General features: G+C 32.1%; 4 protein-coding genes and 1 non-coding gene across 7 annotated transcripts; 4 read left to right on the top strand and 1 right to left on the bottom strand.

Moving 5' to 3' along the window:
* The first annotated feature begins 269 nt into the window (after positions 1-269).
* Positions 270-11,921, top strand: LOC125194569 (zinc finger BED domain-containing protein RICESLEEPER 2-like). Its single transcript, XM_048092827.1, has 3 exons — positions 270-1,889; positions 1,978-2,127; positions 11,787-11,921. Exons 1-3 carry the CDS (start codon positions 270-272, stop codon positions 11,919-11,921), a joined length of 1,905 nt encoding a protein of 634 aa, XP_047948784.1.
* Positions 6,001-6,073, bottom strand: TRNAK-UUU. Its single transcript has one exon. It is a non-coding gene; the product is annotated as a tRNA-Lys (tRNA).
* Positions 11,922-12,934: 1,013 nt separating the features above from the next.
* LOC125196679 (PLASMODESMATA CALLOSE-BINDING PROTEIN 3-like) lies at positions 12,935-13,954 on the top strand. Of its 2 annotated transcripts, none has more exons than XM_048095289.1 (3): positions 12,935-13,345; positions 13,429-13,462; positions 13,644-13,813. In XM_048095289.1, the coding sequence occupies exons 1-3, from the start codon at positions 13,030-13,032 to the stop codon at positions 13,675-13,677; spliced, it is 384 nt and encodes a 127-aa protein (XP_047951246.1). In that variant the 5' UTR covers positions 12,935-13,029; the 3' UTR covers positions 13,678-13,813. The 2 variants fall into 2 exon arrangements, with proteins under 2 accessions (XP_047951246.1, XP_047951245.1); XM_048095288.1 differs by having other exon boundaries at positions 12,937-13,345; positions 13,636-13,954.
* A 174-nt stretch (positions 13,955-14,128) lies between these two features.
* On the top strand, positions 14,129-17,877 carry LOC125193394 (ER lumen protein-retaining receptor-like). 2 transcript variants are annotated; one of them, XM_048091177.1, is made up of 6 exons: positions 14,129-14,418; positions 15,781-16,046; positions 16,131-16,246; positions 17,152-17,225; positions 17,304-17,367; positions 17,458-17,877. In XM_048091177.1, exons 1-6 carry the CDS (start codon positions 14,328-14,330, stop codon positions 17,492-17,494), a joined length of 648 nt encoding a protein of 215 aa, XP_047947134.1. In that variant the 5' UTR covers positions 14,129-14,327; the 3' UTR covers positions 17,495-17,877. The 2 variants fall into 2 exon arrangements, with proteins under 2 accessions (XP_047947134.1, XP_047947135.1); XM_048091178.1 differs by having other exon boundaries at positions 14,130-14,341.
* A 610-nt stretch (positions 17,878-18,487) lies between these two features.
* Positions 18,488-19,511, top strand: LOC125193381 (thioredoxin H-type 1-like). Its single transcript, XM_048091156.1, has 3 exons — positions 18,488-18,648; positions 18,966-19,088; positions 19,196-19,511. Exons 1-3 carry the CDS (start codon positions 18,559-18,561, stop codon positions 19,334-19,336), a joined length of 354 nt encoding a protein of 117 aa, XP_047947113.1. The 5' UTR covers positions 18,488-18,558; the 3' UTR covers positions 19,337-19,511.
* The last annotated feature ends 43 nt before the right edge of the window (positions 19,512-19,554 follow it).

The following is a 19,554-nucleotide window of genomic DNA, read 5'->3' on the forward strand; positions in this document are numbered from 1 at the left end:
TTTCATTTTTAGTGGGACAACCTAAAAAGGAAAACGTTGCATTTCTAATGGGACAGAGGGAGTATATGTCAGTAGTTACTTTATTATTAAATATATGTTACTGACTGCATCTTTTATGATATTTTGGACATTTTAGTTAATGTATAGTTGTTAATTACGTTATAGTTTTGTGCTAAATATATGTGGTGAATTGATTCAATAATATTACTTGATTAGTGATTAATTTATGCTAATTATATTTTTATGTTACAGATTTATAATTGCTAATGATGGAAGATTCTTCTCCAACAATTAATACGGAGACTCCAAATAGTTTCAAGTCTAAGAAGAGACAAAAAACTTCTGAAGTTTGGAATAACTTTACGGTTGAAGAACCTGACAAAGATGGGAAAAACGTCAAGTGCAATCACTGTCTTCAAAGATGGAAAAATGAAGGTACGAAAAATGGAACATCCACTTTTAGTCGTCATATGTTGGTTTGTAAGAAGAAACCGTATTTCGGTGATTTGAGTACTATGTTTCTGAATCATGATGGGAAGTTAAGGGTTAAGGATAATGTAATAGATCCAAAAATATGCCGAGATTGGATGATTAAGATATCAGTTACACATAATCTTCCCTTGAGGTGGGTTGAATATAGCGCAATGAGAGGTTTTTTGAAGTATTTGAACCCGAACATAAGATTTATCTCTAGAAATACTCATGCCTCGGATGTGATGAAATTTTATGAATTTGAAAAGGAAAAATTAAAGATTAGACTGAATAGTGTTCCTGGAATGCTGTGCTTGACTAGTGATCTTTGGACTGCTTGTACTAATTCGGGATACATTTGTTTGACTGCACATTTTGTGGATGAACAACTAAATAGCAAAATCCTTGCAGTTTGTTCCATGGCTCCTCCACATTCTGCACCTGAAATAGCTCAAAAAATTTATGATATCTTGTTGGATTGGAAGATAGATAGGAAAATCTTTTCTTTGACTTTGGATAATGCTTCAGCTAATAATGTCATGGTGAAATTATTGAAAACACGACTTCAGTTGCAAAACTCATTATTGTGCAATGGGGAATATTTTCATGTGAGATGTTGTGCACATATTTTGAATCTTATTGTACAAGAAGGGTTGATAGTAGCTAGTGATGCTTTAAATAAAATTAGAGCGAGTATCAAATATGTTAAAGCATCAGAAGCTAGAATGATCAAGTTTAAGGAATGTGCAAGAAAAGTTGATATTGAATTTACTACTTCATTGTGCTTGGATGTGCCTACACGTTGGAATTCCACATATTTGATGCTTGCCAGTGGAATTAAATATCAACGGGCTTTCTCTATGCTTGAATGTGATGATTTAGCTTATAAGCATTGTCCGACAGAAGATGAGTGGGAAAGAGGAAAAGTAATGTGTGAATTCTTGGAGCCATTTTATGACATTACTACTTTAATTTCTGGTTCATCCTATCCTACTTCCAACTTGTATTTTATGGAAGTGTGGAATATTAGACGTTTGTTGGAGAAGAATTCTAGAAGTCATGATGAAGTGGTAAAGTCTATGTCTCTTAAGATGCAATCAAAGTTTGAGAAATATTGGGAAGATTATAGCGACATTCTTTCCATGGGGGCCGTGTTTGATCCAAGGATGAAGCTGAAACTTGTGGAGTATTGTTACTCAACACTTGATCCTCTTTCAAGTGAGGACAAAGTCAATAGGTTGAAGACGAAATTGTATGCTCTATACGATGAGTACAAGAAAAAAGGTGATGATGCATCTTTGTCTAAACTTTCTCAACCTAGTGGAAGTCGTAATTCTGAAGTTGGAGAATCTAAATTCATGGAAGGAGTAAGAAGACAAGAAGTGGGGAAATTAAAAATGAATCCTAATGTGTTTGCTGTAAGTATTTTTTATATATAAATATTTGTTTAATTTATATTAATTTCATTTAGTATCATTTTACCTACATTTTTATAATCTTGTATAGGCATATAAGAGTTACAGAGGTGCAACTTCGGAAGCAAAGTCACCATTGGATATATATTTGGAAGACATGACGATGGATGAAAATGCTAAACTTGATCTGCTTAAGTATTGGAAAGATCATTCATCCCATTGTGAAGAACTTGCTAGGATGGCATGTGATGTGCTTAGTATTCCTATAACAACGGTAGCATCTGAATCTTCCTTTAGCGTTGGAGCACATATCCTAAACAAATATAGAAATAGACTTCTTTCTGAAAAAGTCCAAGCTCTTATTTGCACGCATAATTGGTTGCATGGATATTCTGATGGTAAGATTTTACTTTTTTTATAAAATTTTCTTTTCGCTCCTCTATTTGTTCCCTCTTCTACATTATTATCTCTTTATTTAACTGTCTAAATTATTACGAAATATTTTCTTAAATCACACATATCCAAAGAAAATGTCACGCCCAAAGAAAATGTCACGCTTATAGGACAGAGGAATTCTTCATTCACCCACCAATGTGTAATTATTTAAATATGTTTTGTGAAGTAGTATCCAAAATTATACTATTAAGGTAGGATTTTTGGTGGGTGAATGAAGAATTCCTCTGTCCTATAAGCGTGACATTTTCTTTGGGCGTGACATTTTCTTTGGATATGTGTGATTTAAGAAAATATTTCGTAATAATTAGACAGTTAAATAAAGAGATAATAATGTAGAAGAGGGAACAAATAGAGGAGCGAAATGAAAATAAAGTAGGTAAAATAATAATTTACTAAGAGACAAGAGTAATTGTTATATTTTGCGAAAAAAGAAATAACTCACTTTAATGCCATGTTTGGTTGGTGGGAAAGTAAAGTTGGCAAGGAAAATGATTCCTAGGAAAATGAATCCCGGGAATATGATTCCTAGTAACTTTATTTTCCTGTTTTTGGACAATATCAAGATTTTAAATTTATATTTAATTTAAACATCAAACTAAAAATATACTTATTATTATTTTATTTATAAAAAGAATAATATTGTAAAATTTTTAATAATTTTTTAATTATAAATAATAATAATTATATTATTATATTTATTATTACGATGGATTATTTAAATATGGATTATCCATCATAATTATGCTAATATAATTATAATGTAGTTACATGGAGTATTATACTCATTTATTATAATAATAAATATAATAATTATTATACTATAATTATAATATTTACAGATATTATAATTGAATAAATTTTATAAATTAAAATTTCACTATGACTTTATTGATTAATTATTAACTTATAAAATATAATAATAATAATTATTATTTATTATATAATTTATATTATATAATTATATTTAAATTATTAATTATTAATAAATTATTAATTACTATTATGAATTATTATAAAATATAGTTATAATTATGATCATTTTAATTATAGTAATGTATTATAGAAATTAAGTATGATTTATAATTTTAAAATATTTTAATTAATAATAATAATAATAATAATAATAATAATAATAATAATAATAATAATAATAATAATAATAATAATAATAATAATAATAATAATAATAAAACTATACTATATTGCTTAAATATGTAAGAATCTTAAAACTGAGAAAAAGAATACCTAAGAAAAGTTAGGATTCAGAATCCTGGAAAGTTGTATTAACTTTCCTTGTTCTCGGATTTTGATTACTTTTCCAGTTTGATTAAAAACCGAAACAAACACAGGAATTTAAAATTTAATGAATCAGATTATTTTCCCAGACAACCAAACATGGCCTAAGTGGAAAGTGGGGCATTGAAAAAAGATATACGAGTTGCTTATAGTGATACTCAAGAAGTACTTATTAATTAGGGTTAATTATTATGATTTCAATATTTTAATTTAAATTTATTCAGTTAGGATTGGGACGTGGTGCATCTGAATAGTGTTAATTAAGAGTGTGAATTATGTGGATTATTTCCCAACCCAAAACGCATATGTAAATAGTGATTACCACTAAACATATCAAACTTCCATTTCATTTCAAGTGAGACTCACGTACATATACATGGAATAAATTATAATTACTTTAATTAAGCTTTTATTTTTTTCATTATCATTTCAACATGTTGACTTCCAATATAATGATTGACGCTAATCAGATCATTAACATTGTTACCACTATCAAGCCACGTACAATAGCGACAAAAGAAACTGGCGGATTTTATTGTATAATTATCAATTCGTTATTAAATTAGTTGGCACCGAGGTATATTAACAAGTGACACTTAATATTTTTATATTTATATTTTTGATGATGAGAGGACCACACAATTGATATTTTTCCTTTGCAAGACCCACAATTGATATCTGATAGTGCAATTTAAACAAAATTTTCGCACATATAAAATGTACTCCAAAACTCATAAGAAAATAGGAGAAAATTAGTTTGCAACTCCTCTCAATTTCTTCATTTTTAATTGAAAAATCTCCGTAATTTTTTCTTACATAATTTAGGAGTAGTCAAATATAAGACGTAAATAACAATCACTATAATATAAGACAAAGTGTAGAGAGAATTCTCATGTGTATGATTCACTCAATTTTGGATTCCACAATTTATGCAGTGTTACAACAATGCAAAAACGTACTTATAAAGTTGTAAAATACATTATAAAAAAACTTTATTCAATGTAATGGAATATTATGTTGAGCATTGGAAACCACACACGTAATTATTTTGTTTTTGTAAGCCAAGGTAGCTTCGGGCCGTAATTGATGTTATCATAGCTCAAAGAATCTCCAACGTCGCCAACCATCCAATATAAATCTGTTTGAATACCAGCATTTTAATGAGTAAACCGTTGCGATCTTCTCCTTTTCCTCGGCTAAATTCACCGACAAAATCAGGACCCACTGATTCTAGCTTAAAACCGTACAACCCACCTCGTTTCAAAATCTCACGCCTTGAATCAAATGCATTTTTATCAATAGAAAGATCTACCGATATATATAGGAGTTGGGTTGGTCACCTCGCTGATCAAATGAACCGTAGGCGTTACCTCATTGCATGTGATTCCGACAATGTTATGAGTATCCCCAAATGTAAAAATGTTAGAGCCGTATTCTCTATTTTGTGTTTTAATTTTACTGCCTTCTATTCATAAATTCAACTATATAACTCCACCAACTTTATATTGGTTTTATAGAAGAATCGAATTACATCAACTTTATATCGGTTTCAACTTTGTTTTTTTCAAGTAATGAATAAGTAATTTATGGTGTATCTACACAAAGTAATTTATGCATATAACGTAATAATACCGATTAATGTTGATTCGCCACATGTATCACATGTAGTATCAAAGTTTAATAGAACAATTGGAAATTTGGAGATACAGCCATCATTGAATAATATTAGTAATTTAGTAGTTACAAAATTCATATGGATGCATAGGTGATTCAACAATCCCAGTTAGATAAAACAAGGAGCATGTTATCAAAGTTACTTTTGCCTTTTTTTTTCTGGATTATTCAGACATTTCATTCTCCTTTATTTATCTGCAAAACTACACCCAACAAGACAGATCGCCACATGTAATATTTTGTTGTACCAACACATGCCATCTGAACTTTATTTTTCCTAAATGTAGGCTTACACATGTGGGATAGGAGAAAGTTGTTCTTCAACAGAAAAACATCCATCTTTTTTACATTACCCTTGTCTACAAAATGGTTTATTTTGTAATATTATTCTATTCACGTACAGTTTCATTTCTAATAACTACCTTAAAATATATTACTACTTCAAGAATGTCGAATCCATCTTCAACACACAACATATACAAAATGCAGGGAGTATCTTTTATAGGATTTTATGTTATATTCCAAAAATGTTACGTATATAATTACAATACTTACAAATACTATTATAGAGACGGAATATGAAGCCGTGACTCAAAGTAGGGAATCAAAATTGTAAACTTGTTTACATAAAAATTTGAACACTATTTCCTTTTCAAAAAACTATGAAAATACTTAAAAACTCAATTTCCGCCGTCTGTGGGAATCGAACCCACGACCACGTGGTTAAAAGCCACGCGCTCTACCAGCTGAGCTAAGACGGCTATACAACAAAGCGTTGTTAATTGTATAATTTGATTTAGTACTACTCAATGACCGAATAAGTATTCCGTTTAAATAAAATTGTGGCCAAATTATTTTAGTCTATTATTTCTTGAAACGCATATATGATTCTGATATCTTCTAGAACTTCAAAGAAGACACGACAGTCGCAGGCAATTCTTTTCTAATTGCCTGAAGGAGGAGTACAAAATGTTAAAGACGTTTGACGTTTTCATTTAATTCCAGTATATGCCAGGCATGAACTTTGTTCAATTAACAATGAATTATAGACTTAAAAAATTGTTTCACTTTTCTATAAAGCGATACATTTTTGTTGTTGTAAATTAGGTCAAACGTGGTTTTTTTTTTAATAATTTGGAAAAGGTGGATAGAGAAAAAATTAATTTGACTCCTACGACTCTCTGTATTAGATATCCCCAAAAGAACAAGATCAATGTACTCTTATTACTGTGTATGTTGCACAAGATCTATTAAGACTAAAATGTATAATACGGATATGCAAGTCAGACTTTGTGTTAACTAACTCTTCTCACTCCATCTCCTTTATACTTTGCATATTTATTGAAGAATTGTTGATTTAATGAAGAATATTTATTGAAAATTTTGGAAAGAATATAACTATATAAGCAACAAAAAATGAGCGAAGAATTGCGATGAAGATTATCATTATTATTATTATGGAAACATGATATTTCTTGCCTTATTATTATTATTATATTATTATTATTATTATTATTAAGTTTCGGTCTATCAGTACCACAACAATTTTTTGAAATAATGATAAACAAAGAAGGCAATTATTAAAATTCCGGCTTAACTATAAAAACACAAACTACATACTTTGCCCTATGAAAATGTCTTCAAATAAACACAAATTCTATGTAATCCTTTGATTACTTAAATTCTCTGTGTTGTAACTCTAATCTATCTGCAAAAGTGAACACCCTTTACAGTATATAGGCATGCATATATAAGATCAATGGGAGCAGAAAGCAATGCATAATCGACATTACAAGATCATCAGCATTAACAATATAACAGCATAGAATCTGTATAGAATGTGTGAACAAGCTCCAGATAAAGCATATTACTCAAGCCACTTTCATTTTAGATTCAGCCAAGCGCCAAAGGAAATTGCATCTAAACTACAAAAAAAATACCACTCATATATCCCATATAACTTAGAAATAAGTCTTGCTTCTAAGCTTCCTTTCAAGAACAGAGAAATTATAGCTTTCATTAATCATACTTGTTTCTTTTTTCTCTAAACACTTCATGCGTTGTTGAGTTGCTAACAAAACGTAAGGGTGCATTCACTTTCGTTGTGAGGAATAAGAAAATTCTCTCCATTTAAATCACTCTGTTCTTTTATGTCACCCTTTCTTATCCTCCTTTTCACTCCCATGAGGGCTAATATTATCACAACGCATTAGTGTGATTATATTATCCCTCCTTGTAGTGCAAAAGAGAGATCGAAAAGTTAAAATCATTTTTTTATGAGGGAGTCAAAGGAAACAAATTTTCTTACCCCTAATTTAAATTACACTCAGCAAGCAATTAAAACCACTGAAATCAGCTCAAACAGTATCAATTATGAATGTTTAGATAAAGGAGCTAATCCACATAAGTTGCATCAGCCAAAAAGTGATTCTACTCAACTGACATATCAACTCTACAAAGCATTGAGCATGTCCAGATAGAGACTTATAGAAGCAAGCACTAAAAATGGTATTCACAGCCTATAATCTACAATCACAAGAAGATATCATGCTAAACTAAACAAATCACTCCAACTACAGGTATCGCCAAATTGCTGCGTTTGTACTCAAACACTGATAAACAGTGTTTTTAACTTTGTATATGAAATCACATATCAGTTACCCTTTATTTTTTCAAATCTGACATTTAGAATAACATAAAAATGAAAATAAAAAGTTTGCTAACTTGGAGTTTTTCTTTTTTCTATGGGGGGAGTTTATTAACTGAAATTTATCATGAATAATTGTGTAAAGGCAATGCCAGCCACTAAGTGTTGCAACTCAATGTAAAGTGTAAACCAACTTGTTTAGGAGTGACTTAAAAAACAAAGGTACATCACCCGCACACTATATCTACGAGCATGCTTCTAGTTAAAGAAACACAAATTTATCTTAAATATTTCAGACAAGCATTGAATGATAGTAACATATAACAATTGTAGTATTTCTTCACTTATACTCCATTGCAAAAGAGTGCAAGAAAAATGATAGTTTACCGGTACATATGAAAACACATAAGAGTCTACAAGGGAGTTACAAGAGCACGAATGGAGAAAATCATCTACGAGTGGATTCCCTATTTTTTTGTGCTCTTACCTCCAGCATCATTACCCCCTGCTGCCTGGGCTGCCTTCTTCGCAGCCTTCTCCTGAAGCGCCTTTGCGTCTCTGTTTGACACAAGGCAGACACGAAAGCGCAATATCATTAGATAATAGATCAAAATACAAAAAAATAACTGAATATGTGAGTGCATTTAATCCAATATCAAGAATAATACTTCCCTCCGCCCCCTAAAAATAGAAACTCTTTCCTTTTTGGTCCGTTCCCTAAAAAATAGAAACAAATTTCTCTCTCGAATGAGGTGAACACACTTTTCTTTATACTATCACTCTATTACTCTTTATCAATTACGCATCAAAACCCATGTGTTTAAAAAGTTTCGATTTATAGCTAGCTAGTATTTCTCAATCATAAAGAATCAAAATTAAAGATTTGCACATAAATTCATCTAAATGTCAAATCTGACAGCAAGAATGACACCATGTCTCAATCATAAACAATCAAATCACATGTTTGGTAAAAAAAAATCATCAAAATATCAAATCTAAACAATCAAACTCACACACTTGTACAGAATTTACAGAAACAAAATCCAGATATGCAGATAGGTATAAATCAATACATGAATAAAGGAACAAGGCTTGTTCTAAATAGAACCAACCTCAAACATTACAAAGAATTCACAAATCAACGAGGCTGGGAACAAAATGAATTAGTTCAATCCTTATGCATAACACCATATTGTATACAACACCAAATCACCATAGCAAAAATAATACTACTTGATTAAAACAAGGAAAAATTGAATCTTGCGAAAATAGAAGATGAAAACAAGTAGAATAAAGTGAAGGGAGGGGGCACCTTTCACGACGCTGCTCGGGGGTCAACCCGTCGTCTTTAGTTTTGTTTTTAGCATTGCGAGCTTGAGCCCTTTCACGATCCTTTTCTCTTTGATTTCCTCGTAGCGTACAGTTAAGAATAAAACAAGAACAAAGACAATAAAAAGATTACATAAAAAATTAATTAAAATCCGTAGGGTTTGATAACGAAAAATCTAATCAAATCGGTTGAGAAGAGAAGGATATGAGTCATGGTGAAACGACGCCGGAGCAGTAGCTGTAGGAGAAGAAGCACCGAGTTTACAGAGAGAGAGATGTGTATTCTCAACAACTGGATGGACACAATTTGTGGGTACCTCAATTTAAACAAGGACTAGTATTTGTAGTTGACCTTTTATAGAAACTTTATGTTTTTTTTTACTTATTTTATTTTTTATTAATCATAAATTTGGTAGTATTTGTATATGGAAAATTTTACCCTTTATCTATTAGGCTATTAATAAATTGGATTTTGTAATTTTGGAAAAAAAATCATAGTTTCTCCAAGGTGTGTTATATTGCTAATTCACTAAATTGCTAACTACAAGTCTACGACTAAACAATACATACTGAATCATGAAGTTCATGACTATCAATACAATGCATACAACATGTCAATTAAGGTATTAATGTCAATCGATCAAAAGTTAGTTATAATCCACTTTAAAATAATATCCAAAAACTTTAAATGATCATAACTATCTCGATTTAAATTATTTTTTACACAACTTATATCAAATTAAAGACAATTTTATAATGATTTTAACGAGATCTCACTTGCATATGTTTTGATGTCAAAATTTGAAAAAATTCTCTAATTTTCATATTTTTCAAAAGCAGTTTAATGTCAATGTAGCTATGATAATATGTCAATATAATACTCCATCCGTCCCACGTTATTTGAAGCGTTTCTTTTTTACACGGAATTTAAGAAAGTTATGTTTAGGATGTTAAATAAAGTAGAATAGAGAATAAAGTAAGAGAGAGTATAGAGGTTAAAGTAAAAGAATGAATAAAGTAAATGTGATTAGATGTTTTATTTTTAGTCAAAAAGAGAAATGATTCAAGTAACTTGGACAACCTAAAATGAGATATGACTCAAGTAACTTGGGACGAAGGGAGTACATATACAATGTCAATGCTAAATTGTGTTGACATATTCAGTGAATAGTATATGTATGTTTAATACACTATATTGACATTTTGATCCAAAACCCTAATTTTGATAGTTTTCTTTTCTTTTTAAATTTAAATAATAATACAACGAAATTACACATGGCGATTTATAGATCACTAGAATACTCCGAAGTTTATCCATGTATATCATTAACATTAATCTCTAGCTATTAGATTTCATATGATAAACATAATCACTTTTATTTCTTCTCACAATCCAATTTTATTATACGTCATGTTTGAACCCTTTTTTATTAATTTTTTTTCTTATATTTCATATACTCCGTAGTATTTAATTTTACATGCTTAATATTATATAGGATTGATTTTTTATAGTAGTTGCGGTCCAGTATTGCATTTTCTTTTAAAGTACTAGTATTTTTTTTTGCTGATACTATTAGTTATAAGTCATTTTCATAATTAAATTTATAGCTTTTATTCTTTTAACATTTCAAAATTAAAAAAAATCCACAAAAATAAAATTGGTAAACTAAAAATGAGAAAAAGTATGTGTTGTGGTTCGATAGAAATTTACTTCTTTTTTTAATATTTAAGTCGAATAAAGACCGAAAAAACCTTGCAGAAGTCGTCGAAAATCGAAGAGAAAAAGAGCTTGCTACGCATGCTTCCAGATTTAATATGATAACAGTAACAACAGAAAAAAAATTAAAAAAAATTATGTTAATAGTACAGATTCGTAATTAATTTTATTTTTTTAAAAAAAATTGAGTCGGTGGTTAAAATAATTTGGTACCTTTTATTTTGAAAAGTTGCGTTTAAATTATGAAGTAGTAGGAATATTACCTTATTTTGCATTTTGACATGGTTTTTGAATTGAACATTACTACTTTTTCTATATTGCACTTTAAACTTAATCACTACTTCAATGTACATCAACTTTGAGGTTGCGGATTTTATATTATTTGATTTGATTTGTTGTTTCACCAAATTCTTGACGAAGAATGGACTTCGCATTAAAACTAGTTTTATTGTCGAATCAAATTCTGTAATGATTTTTGATATGAGAGTAGAATTCAGCCTGTAGTGCCAACCCAACATTGAGGATATAAAAGTTTAATTCTTACCTTAAATTAATACTACCATTTTAATGCTTCTTAATTTCTTCACCATCAACTAGTACATCTTTTCCGCATTCAATAAATGAGGTGCTAGCTAGAGTAACCATTTTTCCTGACCAAAATAACCATAGTTGAAAACTTGCTCATTACTTAACCCATAATTTGTTCTTTAGTCGAAAATAGTCGATGACTAATCCATAAAACATAACTTATGGAATCAAATACATTGACGAATCATTGCAGACATCAGAGGACAAAGAGGAAGTGAGCCACAACCCCGAAGGGTTTGGAAACTGCCACCCTGTGATGACAGCGACAGCAACTCCAAATGTCAAATTTAATGAAGTTTTTTTGCTCTTATGCACTGATAGAACCTAGAACCACCATTGAATATTACATAGTCTAAACAATATTTTAGAAGACATTATGCTGAGAACTATAGAATGATAGAATCCCCACTGGCCAGATGGAATTTCCATTTCCTTAATTTAAATAAAATTTTGAGATAGAGAAAAGCACCAATCACATTCATTATATGTCCAATTTGTTTCAGTATCAGATTCCACATGAATTCTTTTCTTTTGCTTTGTATTTTTTGGGTATATTGAATCCACTACCAAATGGAGTATACAAAAAAGGGCACTGAGTAGCTGGTCAAAGCGGGAAAAAAAAAGTCTTGTTACATTATCTTTTAATTGTAGTAGTACTTTTTTTTAACAAAATGAGCAAAAAGTTAATGTTCAATATTTGAACTGTATCTTAGGACATGGGAAAAAAATTTTGAACTGTATCTTTAAGATGTACCCTAAATTCTAATCCGTCTGCAATTAGACAAGGAGAGATAATATTGGAGTTATTAATGCATATGCAATTGCAAGAAAACATTTGAAATGTGCATGTATGTATATATTTACTCTTGAAAATTCAAAAACCCAATGTAGCCATGCACTCTATCAAGTTCATTACTAATATATATCACGTGTGAAATTATACGTGAATAAGATTTGTTATATGTCATGTTATTATTCATAAATACCCAATTATAAAGGTTACCATGAGTTCACATTACACAACAACATAAAATAGATTGATAGTACATGATTTAACAATGTTCATGATAATAACAATGGCTAGTTGTTCATGTTTTCTTTACTTTTTTTTTAATCTTTACAACAACAAAATGGCAATTTATAAAGTTGGCACTATTATCAAATTCAATGAAATTTAAAAAGAAAAGCTTTAAATGAGGCCAACCTGGATTGAAAACTTTATTGACGATTGAATCTGATATCTCAAAAACCAGTCTTGAATTCCTAAGCAAAAGCAAAAACACTACATAAAATAAAACAGAACAAAAGGGATATACAACACCATAAAGCAAATAAAACCAAGAAAAGAAAAACCACCCAAAAAAAAAAACAAAGCAAAAAGATACATAAACTCACCCCTTCCCTTCACACTCGCTCTGCCCTTACCTCTTCTCCCGATGGCTGCGACGCTCTTCACATTCAAAGCGATGGCGCTGTTACTCAGCACCACCGCCACCTTGTCGGCAGCAGCAAGCACGTGGTGCGTGGTGAGGAGCGACGCGAGCGAACAGGTTATGCAAAGAGCTCTGGACTACGCATGCAGCGCGGGCGCCGACTGCGCCCCCATTCAGTCTTCCGGCCTCTGCTATCTTCCCAACACTTTGCCTGCTCACGCTTCCTATGCCATCAACAGTTACTACCAGCGGAAGAGGACCACCGACCCCACCGCCTGCTCCTTTGCCGGCGCTGCTGCTATCGCCACCACCGATCCAAGTCTCTGCTTTCATCCTTCTAAGAGTGCTTTTTTTGTCACAGAGTTTTATTATACATGCTGATTTTTTTTAAACTTTTTGTAGGCTATGGATCTTGTAATTATCCCTCATCTCCAAGGTACTCCATAATTTATTTGATTACTACTATATGTGAGATATGAACCTATGCTACTAACACCTTAAAGCTTGGATATATAATCATTCAAGTGTAATTAGCTAGTACTACTATTTTAAATGTTGTCACAAATTTCTTGTACTACTAGTAATTTAGTAGGATCTTCAATTTTTCAGAAATGCAGGAGGGATGGTGTCGACACCCAGCGGCACGACTAATCCAACTTCAACAACACCGACTCTAACGGAACCACTTCCGCCACCAGGGGCCACTACAGCTCCACCTTTGTACGGTGGTGGCGGAGGGGGCCTAACTCCAGGGATGGGAAGTGTAGTGGCCGAGTCCCCCTTATCAAACGCTTCACCTATTTACTTAGAAAGGAGCATATTCTCCATTATTTATGCCATTTTTTTGCTCCTTTTTCTTCCAAACAATGTAATTAACATTTGTTTAATGTCAAGAGACTAGCTTAGCTCTCTACAATTTACTACTGTATATTTCTCTTATTTTTCATTAGCAAAAATTTGCCACACTCTATTATTGAACTTGACAGTTTGCGTATGACTTAGACGTATTACCTTTTACCCTTCTAGCTGAATCTATAATATTCTAATTCTGTATACTCAAAACAAAATAAAAATTGGAGTGCTGTATGCAATTTATTAATATTCGTCTCCATAAAATGAAATGAAATGAAATTAGGGACGAGCAAAATCTCCATAAAATGCAAAAGTAGTTCACTACCAACACTACAGAGATCTCCGTTTGAGTTGCGTCTCAACGACTGAAAACGAAGACAAATTACTTCACCAATTGCCGCCAGATCTATTTTCTGGCTATGTTTATTCACTAAACTGCATATTCTAAGATGAATATATTCAGGTTAGCGGGGGATATGACCCATTTGGCAAGTGTCCTTGTTTTGCTCCTCAAAATTCATACCATCAAATCTTGTGCTGGTAATGCATTTTCTCATCTTCCACACAATATATGATCTCCTTATTCAACAAGTGATGGAAGTATTCGGCCATACCTCTTTTTTTTAGTTATTTTGTTTAATCTATTTCTGTTGCGCTAGTCTCCGTAATATGCATTTCTCAGAAATATAATTTGTCCACAGTTTAAGGTAATTTGTTCTGGCGATTTAGGAAATTGAGGAATGTGTTTGTGAAGCTTTTTGGGCTTGTTTTATTATGCACCATTGGAATTAGCATGGACCAAATAGTTAAGGTCACAATTTTAGCCATTTCTCAGCTGCTAGGCTCTATCTTAGAAAGTTTTCGAGTTTGTGAACTACTACTATATAAGAATGATAAGAAGATTGCTATAACTACTAGGTTTTCTGGTCAAGATTCTTAGATTTTTTTTTTCTCTGTAGTGTAGTTGTGGTGGATCATGTATAAAAGATACCAAAATGCAGTTATCTTGATGGAATTAGTTAACTTGGTAATTTGTTAGAAGTTGTTTTTGTGTAGTTTAGACGTGCTTGTCTGCAACTTGATGTTTCACAATGTGGCTGTTTCTTTTATCTGCATGTGGAGCGACCAAAGATGTTTGATCTGAGTTGCAAATCTAAAGTCCTATTTCTTTGAATTTGCTCTAGTTCAGTGAAGAACATAAGTTATCAGACCTACAATCTCCTTTGATTTAATAGATTCCCTAATGAGTGTAGTGGTTTCTTATTGTTATGGACAGTCTTAAAATGCTGTTACTATTTAACAAGTCATTTTGCCTCCTAAATCCTTGTTACTCAAATCTGTGATGTTTTTTTTTAAAAATTTTATAACTGTCTCTCACTTTGAAAGTAAGCACAAGGGATGGATGTTTGGTGAACACAATATGCCAATGAATATGATCGGCTCAACCAAATAATAGAACTCTTGGCTAATGTTATGTTGCCATGTAATCCTAATTAATGGATCCATGAGATATGGATTGCTATTTTGATTTTATGAATAGAATTTCCAATAAATATAATGATAAAGGTCAGAGAAAAAGTACTTCCATTATATGGTATCAATTTTCACTCTGTTATGAAACTATTATTTGGACTTTGTACCATCTAGAATGAATTTATTTTTCCAATATTTTGAACGTATCTTATGAAGAATCATAACTCTTGGATGTATTGATTGTACATATGGTCTATTCGGAATAAATTATATTGCAACAATCTCTTTCGTCAAGTTTGGCATATAATGCCTTGAATATGTTGTTTTCTTTTGAGCCTCCATTCTTTATCTTCACCATAACTTGGAGCTGCCGAATAATTCCCAGGTCCCTTTTGACAGTGCATCTAATATTGACATTACCTTTTGTAGGCGTTTCTCTGAAGACTCAGGAACTCTATGCTATTGTTTTTGTTACTCGATATTTGGATCTCTTCACGGACTATATCTCATTCTACAACACATTAATGAAAATAATTTTCTTGGGAAGTTCTATATCAATAGTCTGGTATATGAAGCATCACAAGGTTGTCCGCAGATCCTACAACAAAGACCAGGACACTTTCCGCCACTACGTCCTTATGCTACCCTGTCTGTTTTTAGCACTAATTGTAAATGAGAGATTTTCCTTCAAAGAGGTATCCCAACTTCTATAAGACAGCTAGTTAGCCTTAAAACTTATTGGAGTCCTTGTGCCTTGACTCTAGTGTGTTGTTTATCAGGTGATGTGGGCATTTTCCTTATACTTAGAAGCAGTTGCCATCCTTCCTCAGTTAGTTTTGCTGCAGAGAACAAAGAATATTGACAACCTGACTGGACAATACGTTTTTTTTCTAGGGTAATTGTTTATTGCAGCATTCCTAATTGTTGAGTGAGGATCTTTATTTATTGGTCACATGGAATTTAGTGATAGGTTGTCTTACACTAGTTCCATATATGTTTATACATTTTTCATAATTTATGCTGGCATTTGGGCTTTACTGCATGAATGTGATTTGCTGGATATTTCATGTGTTATTCAATAGGGGAGTACTATTTGAACAGGTGACAGTCAATTGTAGCATTGAGGTCTTTTTAAATGATTCCGACCTTCAGTTTTGTTGTTTTCCCTACTTTCTAACATCATATATCCTGCCATAACATTATTTCTGGTAGGAGCTATGCTCTAATGATCATTTAGTCATCCATTATATTTTTCTTACGACTGAGACTCTGACCAAGCTTTATTAGTGTAAGAGGCTCACATATGTGATAATTTGACTCCATTTATCTTTTACTTGATTCTACATCTGCTAACAAGCGTATCATCACCTTTTGGTGATAAATGTCCTCTCTTTTTTGTATTTTAATGGTTATATCTCACTCTTCAGAAGATCAATATGTGATTTAATCAAGCTCTCTTAGCAGGACAATGATTTTAAAGCAAAAATATGTATCAGTTAGAAATTTCATAACTAGGACTTTTTTGTTGCAGTTTAAATCAAATAGTACATTGTTCATAAAGTTCCTGGCCCGGACCCTCTATCTCTGTGATGGGGGTTTCTGTTTTCTGTATCCAGTAGTTCAAACAGAGGCGCGCTAGACTTCTGACTTATCTTTTGCTCTCCTTTCTCATCCATCTGAAGCAGAGCCTTCTCATCATTTTGCAAGATTTATGAACTAACTCTTTCGGAAACCATGTCGATGTTAGAAACATTGTTGTTGTAGTATTAGCTGATGATTTTTCTTGCCTTTTCATTGCAGTGCATACCGAGCATTTTATATTCTTAACTGGATTTACCGCTACTTCACTGAACCGCACTATGTCCACTGGATAAGTATGCTTCTCTCTCCATCTCTCCCTATCTCTCTCTCATCCTCAAATAACTTTCTGTATCCCATCCCTGCTTGCGCAGTTTGGATTTCAGGACTTGTTCAGACTCTTCTATATGCTGATTTCTTCTATTATTACTTTGAAAGGTATGATCTCCACATGCACTGATGCACCTATACCTAAAGCTTGATTAGTCTCCCAAAACACATTTACATCTGCAACTCTTTTGTTTTCAGCTGGAAGAATAACGTGAAGCTCGAACTGCCTGCTTAAGATCGCTTTGAGAAAGATACAAAAGGGTGCAAGAGTTTTGAGAAACAGATGGGAGCGGTTTAGAACTAACTAAGGGTCACCCTGTAGCTGGAGGTCTGAGAAGAGGCGAAGCGTCTTTGGTTACTTGAATGAAGCAAATGATATATGATTCCTTCACGTTTGTTTATCAAATATGGGGAAAATGTTTTAACAGGTGTTTCTTTTTTCAGTCCTGTTTGTGCAGTCCATAGTTCCATATGCACACATAAATGGTGGCTGGAAATCTCAAGAAATAACATATTTGTAGTTACATATATAAAGAAATTATAAATGTGCCGTTGTAATATGAGATTGTGCTTGTATTTTGAATCGTCACATAGTGTATGGTCTCAAATAAGTTTTCATGAAATATTTAGTTGAGTGTGACTTAAGCTGATTTTAGTTTATAACCTCTTTGAGCTCTTAAGCTGACTTAAGGTGTACATATTTAAGAGCTGAAATTGGATAACTCAGATTATAAGTTATAGAGAGAAAATTATTGTGTAATGCTTACTTTGAAAGTCTGTGTTTATATCGAAGTGATATTTTTTTTTGTTTCTCTATTTATTCGCTGGATTCCTATTCATGATATGGGGATATCGTATTTTTTTGTTTCTCTTTTTATCTTTCTATATCCAATTGGACTTGAGGAATAGTAAAACACAATTGATGGAATTAGGTGTGGATAATAATATTTGTATGTCAAATTGTAAATTTTAATTTAAAACCTTGATTGTTATTTGATTGAGTGCGGATATTAAGGAGTTTGGGTTTAATGAATACAATAGTCAGAATCAAACATTAATTACAATGTAAATCAAAGAAAATCTTGAGCAGTATATAATGAAAGCCGGAATTGCATCCACCTACGTTACCAGTGATTACGATATAGTCCAGGTGCACTCACACTTAAAATAATGACAGTATTTTATTTATTTATTTACTTATTTTAATTGTCTCACTAAAAACCTATAAATAGCTGGCTTCATTATATTGGGTTTACGCCTCCAAGTTTGTTATCGCCGAGAAAATCAACAAACGAAGAAATGGCCGCCGAGGAAGGACAAGTCATCGCCCCCAACTCCGTCGACGAATGGAAGCAGCTTTTCCAAAAAGGCGTCGAATCTAAGAAACTCGTACCCCTCACTCTCTCTCATGTGTTTTGATTTCCTGATTTTCCTTCTGTTTTACACGCATATCTGTTCATTGTTTGATTCAATGTGTGGAATTTACCTTTTTGTTTACTACTGTCTTTGTTTGGTAGCATAGGATTGGATTCCTCATTCCTTTCCTTACTTTGCTAGATTAATGTCGCTTCGGTGATTAGGGTTTCAAACTCGGAAATTAGGATTTATTTAATTTAATGTGAATTGGAAGCTTAATTAGCTAGCATTTGAATTAACTGTTGCATTTCGCAGTAAGTTTTGTTATCTGAGACAGAATTGTTTATCAGGTTGTTGTTGATTTCACTGCTTCATGGTGTGGACCTTGTCGTTTCATCGCCCCTATTTTGGCTGAGATTGCCAAGAAGACACCACAAATCATCGTTGCCAAAGTTGATGTGGATGATCTCAAGGTGCTTACTGCTTACTTTACTCTATTCCTTTCTACATTGCTCATGTAATTCAAGGATTTCTTTTCCATTATAGTTAGTGATTACTAGTATTTTACCCTGTTTCTCAGCCTGTGGCGGCAGAATACGGAGTTGAGGCCATGCCGACCTTCGTGTTCCTTAAAGAAGGAAAGGAAATTGACAGGGTTGTTGGTGCAAGAAAGGAAGAATTGCAGGCAACAATCAATAAACATGCAACTGTTGTTGCTTAAACATAGCTGTGGCTTTTGCTTTTCTGCGAAATGTGTTTACTCATATTTAATTGAGCCTTCAATATGTGCTTGAACCTTGCATCAGGAATTATCCATCTCTTTTATGTGTCACTTCTTGTTAATCAAGTGAAGGATCGATTTATTTTAATAAGAATTCCCTTTTCTTTTTCTTCAATGATTTTATATCCATGACTTGTTATAAGAGTGTCCACAGTGGG

Source organism: Salvia hispanica, chromosome 6, assembly GCF_023119035.1.
Source record: "Salvia hispanica cultivar TCC Black 2014 chromosome 6, UniMelb_Shisp_WGS_1.0, whole genome shotgun sequence".
NCBI lineage: Eukaryota > Viridiplantae > Streptophyta > Magnoliopsida > Lamiales > Lamiaceae > Salvia > Salvia hispanica.

Coding starts and splice junctions, on each gene's coding strand:
- LOC125193394 (XM_048091177.1), top strand. CDS start 14,328: ATGAATATATTCAGGTTAGCGGGGGATATGACCCATTTGGCAAGTGTC. Junction 16,247..17,151: donor CAATACGTTTTTTTTCTAGG/GTAATTGTTTAT, acceptor TTTTCATTGCAG/TGCATACCGAGCATTTTATA. Junction 17,368..17,457: donor TTCTATTATTACTTTGAAAG/GTATGATCTCCA, acceptor TTTTGTTTTCAG/CTGGAAGAATAACGTGAAGC.
- LOC125196679 (XM_048095288.1), top strand. CDS start 13,030: ATGGCTGCGACGCTCTTCACATTCAAAGCGATGGCGCTGTTACTCAGC. Junction 13,346..13,428: donor TATCGCCACCACCGATCCAA/GTCTCTGCTTTC, acceptor AACTTTTTGTAG/GCTATGGATCTTGTAATTAT. Junction 13,463..13,635: donor AATTATCCCTCATCTCCAAG/GTACTCCATAAT, acceptor TCAATTTTTCAG/AAATGCAGGAGGGATGGTGT.
- LOC125194569 (XM_048092827.1), top strand. CDS start 270: ATGGAAGATTCTTCTCCAACAATTAATACGGAGACTCCAAATAGTTTC. Junction 1,890..1,977: donor TGAATCCTAATGTGTTTGCT/GTAAGTATTTTT, acceptor AATCTTGTATAG/GCATATAAGAGTTACAGAGG. Junction 2,128..11,786: donor GTGAAGAACTTGCTAGGATG/GCATGTGATGTG, acceptor GAATCATTGCAG/ACATCAGAGGACAAAGAGGA.
- LOC125193381 (XM_048091156.1), top strand. CDS start 18,559: ATGGCCGCCGAGGAAGGACAAGTCATCGCCCCCAACTCCGTCGACGAA. Junction 18,649..18,965: donor GCGTCGAATCTAAGAAACTC/GTACCCCTCACT, acceptor ATTGTTTATCAG/GTTGTTGTTGATTTCACTGC. Junction 19,089..19,195: donor TTGATGTGGATGATCTCAAG/GTGCTTACTGCT, acceptor CCTGTTTCTCAG/CCTGTGGCGGCAGAATACGG.